This window comes from Eimeria maxima, genomic scaffold (assembly GCF_000499605.1).
Source record: "Eimeria maxima Weybridge genomic scaffold, Emw_scaff104, whole genome shotgun sequence".
NCBI lineage: Eukaryota > Apicomplexa > Conoidasida > Eucoccidiorida > Eimeriidae > Eimeria > Eimeria maxima.
This window is the reverse complement of record NW_013563376.1, coordinates 25,001-32,500: the sequence shown is the minus strand read 5'-3', so window position 1 is coordinate 32,500 and position 7,500 is coordinate 25,001. Positions and strand designations below refer to the sequence as shown.

At 45.9% G+C, this 7,500-nt stretch overlaps 1 protein-coding gene across 1 annotated transcript in view; it reads left to right on the top strand.

Annotated features, from left to right (window-relative positions):
* The window catches only part of EMWEY_00013910 (hypothetical protein, conserved), a gene marked incomplete at both ends in the record, with an annotated part of 1,952 nt that extends 1,913 nt beyond the window's left edge, over positions 1–39 (top strand). Inside the window, one exon of the mRNA XM_013477219.1 lies at positions 1–39. This exon is cut by the window's left edge and continues 176 nt beyond it. Within this exon, the coding sequence (XP_013332673.1) occupies positions 1–39 (39 nt within the window).
* Between the last annotated feature and the right edge of the window lie 7,461 nt (positions 40–7,500).

Below are 7,500 nucleotides of genomic sequence, written 5' to 3'. Positions count from 1 at the left end.
CAGCAGCATCAAGAGCAGCAGCAGCAGCAGCAGCAGTAGTAGTAGTTTCTGCTGCCTTTGCTGCTTTTGTTTTCTTCTTTGCCCATCCTTAAGCAAAACAACAACTAGCTATCTAGCTAGCTAGCTAGCTAGCTATCTAGCTAGCTAGCTAGCTATCTAGCTAGCTAGCCAGCTAGATAGTTAGCCAGTTATATAGCTATATAGCTAGCTATATAGCTAGCTATCTATCTAGCTAGCTAGCTAGTTAGCTAGCTGATTAACTTGACAGGGATTGGGTTTGTCTCTCTTCGGCTAGCTGGACTTACCCTGATTAGCTAGCTAGCTAATTAGCTAGCTAGCTAGCTGGCTAGCTGTGTATTTAGCTAGCACTAACCAGCTAGCTGTGTATTTAGCTAGCACTATCCAGCTAGCTAGCTAGATAGCTAGCTAGCTAGCTAGCTTACTCCCCCTTCTTAGGGTTATATTCCTTTAATTGTTGCTGCTGATGAGCAGCAAATGAATAAAACAAACAAAACAATAAAAGTATAAAACATACAAAGGTTCCTTGGGGGCCCCTATTGAGGGGTATCTATTTAGGGGGCCCCCATTAGGGGGCCCCCTAAATAGATAATTGGGGCCCCCCTTAATAGATTAGTGGAAGCCCCCTAAATAGACTATTGGGGGGCCCCTAAATAGATTATTTAGGGGCCCCCTTTATAGACTAATTGGGGGCCCCTACTTGGGGGCCCCCTACTGGGGCCCCTATAGAGGAACTCATTGATATATTGTGCGGTGTGTCTTCTATAGAAGACTCTCAAGGGGGGCCCCCCTACCATGGTAATAGGGGGCCCCCTTACTAAGGTACTTGGGGGCCCCCCCTACTACGGTACTTGGGGGCCCCCATAAAAAGGGTTACCCCTAACGGGCCCCCTAGAGGTATAAACAAGCAAGGGCCCAATAATGCCCTTAAGGGCCCCGCCCTCCCTTCCCTGTTCCTTAGGGGAAGCCCCATATAGCCTTTCTTCGTGCCCTTTCGTGGGGGCCCCCTCTGGGGGCCCCTCTCAATAAAGAAGGTAATTGGGGGGCCCCCATATAAGTTAGGGCCCCCCCCACATTATGTATAAAGTTATTTATTTAGCTGCTGCTTCTGCTGCTGGTTGTGTCCATGATAATTATGCTGCTGCTGCAGCTGCTGCAGCAGCAGCCGCTGCTGCTGTTGTATTATTTACTTAGTTGCTGCTTCTGCTGCTGCTTGTGCCCATGGTAATTGTGCTGCTTGCTTGTGTCTTTTTTTATGCCTTTTTATTGAGCTGCTGCTGCTTCTTCTGCAGCTGCTTCTTCTGCAGCAGCTGCTGCAGCAGCATCTGCTGCTGCTGCTGCTGCATTACTATTTATTTTGCTGCTGCTACTGCTGCTGCTTGTGTCCATGGTAATTGTGCTGCTTGCTTACTTCTTTTTTTATGTCCTTTTATTGAGCTCTTGCTGTGTTTTTTGCTGCTTCTGCTGCAGCTTCTGCTGCTGCTGCTGCTGCTGCTGCTTGAATATTATTAATATTATTTATTTAGCTGCTGCTTCTGCTGCTGCTTGTGTCCATGGTAATTGTGCTGCTTGTTTACTTCTTTTTTTATGCCCTTTTGTCTTATTATGTTTATCTAATGTTTCTTTATTAATAAAAAATCTACCGCAAGAAAAACAAACAAATCTTCCTCCTCCTGGTAAATCCTCATCTGCTGCTGCTCCTGCTGCTGCTGCTGCTGCTGCTGCTGCTGCTTCAGGTGGACCACCTGCTGCTTCTGCTGCTGCAGCTGCAGCAGCTGCTGCCATCACAGCATGGTGAGCTGCACACATACACACACACAGACACACACACATACTAGCTAGCTAGCTACCTACCCAGCTAGCTATAGACATCTAGCTAGCTGTCCTGTTATATAACTGGCTAGCTAGTTAGCTAGCTAGTTAGCTAGTTAGCTAGCTAGCTAGCTAAATAACTAAGAAGAACTAAGGGATAAGTGTACAACTCTAGCTAGCTGAAGAAATAGATACTCGTACTGCTAGCTAGTTAGCTAGCTAGTTAGTTAGCTAGTTAGCTAGCTAGTTAGCTAGTTAGCTAGCTAGCTAGCCAGCTAGCTAGCTACAAACCTGATAACTAGATGATGATTAACTGCCCATCTACACACCTACCTAGCTAGCTATCTAGACAGTTAGCCAGCTCGCTAGCTAGCTGGCTAGCTATCCATCAACTACCGCTACCTGCACTGATTACTGTGTGTCAACTATTAAATCTACATATACAGCTAGCTAGCTAGCTAGCTATATATCTACATATATAGCTAGCTAGCTAGCTAGGTAAGCACGTATCTAGCTAGCTAGCTAGGTAGCTAGGTAGCTAGCTAGCTAGCTAGCTAGGTATATAGCTAATAAGAGGAGTTACCCTGATCTTGGTCTTGTGTTCTCCTTTTTAGATCTCTTGTGCCTCTTTTTAATTTTCTATTTTTTGCTCCTTTTGCTGCTTTCTGTCTTCTCCCCATTTTTGCTGCTGCTGCTGCTGCTGCTGCTGCTGCTGTTGCTGTTGCTGCTGTTGCTGCTGCTGTTGGTGTTTGTGTTGCTGTTGCTGCTGCTACTGTTGTAGCTTGCCTACTATACTAATACCTAATGGTGGGGTATGCGCTACTACTATAAATAGCAGCAGCGCAACAAGTACAGCACACAAGCAGCAGCAGCAGCAGCAGCAATAGCAGCAGAAAGGGACAAACAAAAAGACAGCTTTGTTAATCTGCTACAGATAACAGCAATAACAAGGGGATAAATACCCAGCAGCAGCAGCAGCAGCAGCAGAAGAGGGAACAGCAGCGAGGGGGGCAGAAGGCTACTACTACCAGACTAGGGGCGGCGCTAAGAAGCCGTTGCAGCAGCAGCAGCAGCAGCAGCAGCAGCAGCGCTTATACAGACGGCTTCTATAGAAACTTTATTTAAATATAATAAAATGGTACAAATCCTAATTGTTGCTGCTGCTGCTGCAGCAGCAGCAGCAGCAGACCCCAACGCTCCTTCCTCTCCCCAAAGGCCCCCCACAGCAGCAACAGCAACACTAGCAGCAGCAGCAGCAGCAGCAACCCTAGCAGCAAGGAGGGATCATACAAGATCTCCCTTTATTATATGTTTATATATAATAAATAAATATAAATATAATTAATAATAAATAATAAATATAAATAAATAATTATTTTATTATTTATAAGGAGAAGCGCACCGCTCCCTGATCTGCTGCAGCAGCAGCAGCAGGAGCGGCAGCAGCAGCGGCAGCAGCAGCAGAGAGGGGCCGCTAGAGTGTACAACTAAGTAGCAGCAGCAGCAGCAGCAAAAATAATTAATTAATTAAATTAATTAATTAAATTAATTAATTAAATAATAATAAAAAAGAAGAAAAAAAGAAGAAAAGGCAGCAAAAAAAAAAAAAGAGAGTGAGCAACAGCAGCAGCAGCACATGCTCAAAAAGTGCTCAACACAAGGTGCTGCTGCTGCTGCTGCTGCTGCTGCTGTTGTTGTTGATGGAGGCAGCAGCAGCAGCAGCAGCAAGCATGGGGCCCTTTTTTCTTCTTCCTTCTTTGTGCTGCATTCTTTTCTTCTTCTTTTTGTTAAAGTTTTATTTCTGCTGCAGTATTCCTCCCCACTAAAGCAGCAGCAGCAGCAGCAGCAGCAGCAGCAGCAGCAGCAGCTTGCGGCTGAGAGCATTCAGTCCCGTTGTTGTTCGAGTGTACGTATTACGTATAGAAGAGCAGCAGCAGCAGCAGGATCATCTACGGAATATTATCTGCTGCTGCTGCTGCTGCTGCTGCTTCTTGTCCTTTCCTTGTAGTTGCTGCTGCTATTGTTAGTAGTTGCTGCAGCAGGATCTGCTGCTGCTGCTGCTGCAGTTGCTGCTGCTGCTGCAGCTGCTTCTCTTTTTGTGCTCATAAAGGCAGCAGTATAAATTCTTTAGTATAAATCTATAGATCTATTTGCTGCTACTTGTGCTGCTTCTGCTGCTGCATTTGCTGCAGTTGGTGCAGTTGCTGCAGCAAGTATATATCTATATCTAATATATATTCTTCTTTATTCCTTTTATATCTTTTTTTTCTCTCCTTTTCCCCCCCCTTATCTGCTGCTGTTGCTGCTGCTGCTGCTGCTGTAGCCACCATGGGGAGGCCTAGTGTGCTGCTGCTGCTGGGTATGTTAGGTTTGTTAGCTGTGGGGGTATTAAGAGATCCATTGGATAGAGCAGCAGCAGCAGCAGCAGCAGCAGCAGCAGCAGGAGAATCAGGAGGTATAGGATCAGGTGGATATTATTTATCTAATGATGGATCAGCAGCAGCAGCAGCAGCAGCAGCAGCAGCAGCAGCAGGAGATATGTCATTATCTGTATCAAATGGACAATGGCCTGCAGCAGCAGCAGCAGGATCATCTTCCTCTTCTTCATCAGCATCTTATCAGCAGCAGCAGCAGCAGCAGCAGCAACAAAGGCAGCAGCAGCAGCAGCAGCAGCAGCACTCAGGGTCAACAGCAGCATATGCATCATCAACACCAAATACAGAATCTAGTGGTGGTGAGTTATTAACAGCAGCAGCAGCAGCAGCAGCAGCAGCAGCAGCAGCAAATAAGCCCGATTTATTAGCAAATAGGCGTATAACCAATGGATTTAATTCTCTACGTAAATTAGGTATGAATATAACAAATAGAATAAAAAGTATAAGAGGAGGGCAGCAGCAGCAGCAGCAGCAGCAGCAGCAGCAGCAGCAGCAGCAACAGCAGCAAAATACTATTTATAACGATTATTCTATAGATAATGAAGAAGAAGAAGACGAAATTCTTCCCCCTTATAAAGGAACAGAAGAACTATTTATTGGTGGTATTCTTTTCTCCTTATTAGGTATATTAAATATACAAAAAATAATTAAATTTAATTCTTCTTCTTTTCTTTCTTTTTCTCTCTCTTTTCTTGCTACTATTTGTGTATTATTTGGTACTTTTGCGCAAATCACCAGTATAAGAAAAAGAAAAAGATGGATTAAGGCACAAGGAAGTCTTCTTAATCATTTACATGAATAAATACCTAGTTAGTTAGCTAGCTAGCTAGCTAGCTAGCTAGCTAGCTAGCTAGCTAGCTACCTATGGATGTATCTAGTTGTTTAGCTAGCTGCGGAGGGATGGGGGACCATAGATATTCATGGATTCATTGATGGATTCGTGGCTAGCTAGCTAGCTAGCTAGCTAGCTAGCTATATTTATTGATTTATTTATTTATGGCTAGTTAGCTACCTAGATGGCTAGCTAGCTAGCATTAATTGATTGATTCATGGCTATCTACCTAGCTATGTATCTAGCTAGCTAGCTATTCAGCTAGCTAGCTAGCTAGCTAGCTAGCTACCTAGCTAGATGGATTGTTTATGCAGCTCAATAAAGGGATTCAACACTCAGCAGCAGCCAAGCCAACTAGCAGGGGAGCTAGCCAATTCCCTCCATCTTTATAGCTAGCTAGCTAGCTAGCTAGCTAGCTGGGATTGATGGATGATGGCTAGCAAGCTAGTAGGCATTGCAGCAGCTGCGCAACAACTGTCAATACACTTACTAGCTAACCAGCTAGCTAGGTAGCTAGCTACCTAGCTAGCTAGCTAGCTAGCTAGCTAGCTGGCTTACCACTAGCTGGATAGCTGGGTGGCTAGCTGCAGGGGCAGCTAGCTATACACCTAGAAGGAAGTACACATACGACGCAGTAATGCCTCTTATACTTAACCGTCCCGACTCCTGGCTAGCTAGCTAGCTAGCTAGCTGGCCAGCTAGATAGCTAGATAGCTGGCTAGCTAGATGGCTACTGTGGTAGCTGGACGGCTAGTTAGCTGGGCAGCTCCCAGTTATCTAGCTAGCTAGCTAGCAAGCAACGCGAAAGACTGCAGAGGGCCGTGCTGCTGCAGCAATCGGCCTCCTCGGGTAGCTAGCTATCTTAGCTAGCTAGCTAGCTAGCTAGCTAAGAATTACCTTAGGTAGCTATCTAACCCTAGCAAGCTAGCTAGCTAGCTGGCCAGCTAGCTAGCTAGCTAGCTAGCTAGCTAGCTAGGAGAGGCACTAAGGGAAGAAGCTACTCAGGTTTCTGCAGCGGCATTGCTTGTGGGGTTTGCTGCTATTTAAATCCCCCACAAACATATTTGCCGCTGCTGCTGCCTCTGCTGCTGCTGCTGTGTTGCTGCTGCAGCAGCAGCAGCAGCAGCAGCAGGCGTTCGTCTGCAGGAGATTGAAGTATAGAAAACTGCGAACAGGGGATTCAAGGCCCGTACTTTTGAGGGTTTGGGGTTTAGGGTTTAGGGTTTAGGGTATATAGGACTTATGGTGCAGCTGATTAGGGTTTAGGGTTTAGAGGTAGTTGTGCACCGTAACGATTAGAAGGGCACCAGCAGCAGCAGCAGCAGCAGCAGCAGCAGCAACAGCAGCAGGAACAGAGGCAGCAACAGCAACAGCAACATTAGCTTCCGCTGCAGTTCTCTGTTGCTGCTGCATGAGGGTAGAGCACTTCAGCACAGTTAGGGTTTAGGGTTTAGGGTTTGAGGGTTTAGGGTTTTAGCGTTGTTGGCTTTGGAGTTTTTTGGGGTTTTTATTAAGGGTTTAGGGTTTTCCACTAAGGGTTAGGGTTTAGGGTTTAGGGTTTATCATTAAGGATTAATTAGGGTTTAGGGTTTAGGGTTTTAGGGTTTAGGGTTTAGGGTTTTAGAGCCAGACACTTAGGCCTACGGCAACGGTCTTCTGCTGCTAGTTCAAGAACAGCAGCAGCAGCAGAAACAGCAGCAACAGCTGCTGCAGCTGCTGCAGCAGCAGAAGTCGAAGCAACAGCAGCAGCAGCAGATGCTGCTGCTGGTTTTAGACACGAGGAGAGGGAGGGCGTCTTTGGCATTTGCTGCTGCTGCTGCTGCTGCTGCTTCTGCTGCTGTTGCTGTCTGTAGCAAGAAGCCAACAAACTAAAAAGCAAGTAGCTACAGCAGCAGCTGCAGCAGCAACAGCAGCAGCAAGAGCAGCAGCAACAGCAGGTGACCTGCTCATTGAGCAGCATTAGCATTGATGTCCTGCTGTTGCAGCATACAGAAGAAAATCTAAACCCTAAACCCTGAACCCTTAACTGCAAACCCTAAACCCTAAGCCCTTAACTGCAAACCCTAAGCCCTTAACTGCAAACCCTAAACCCTAGACCCTTAACCGCACACCCTAAACCCTAAACCCTTAACCGCATACTCTAAACCCTAAACACTTAACTGCAAACCCTACAGCCTAAACCCTTAACCCTTAACTGCAAACCTTAAACCCATAACCCTAGACCCTAAACCCTTAAGGCTTAACTGCAAACCCTAAACCCTAAACCCTAAACCCTTAAAACAAATAGGAGAAGTAGAGAGCGAGAGCACTAAAACCCTTTCCTTTGCGATGATTAACTATTAGGGTTTTGTCTTGTTTTCTCTTTATGAATGGAGGGTTTAGGGTTTAGGAATTAGGGTTTAT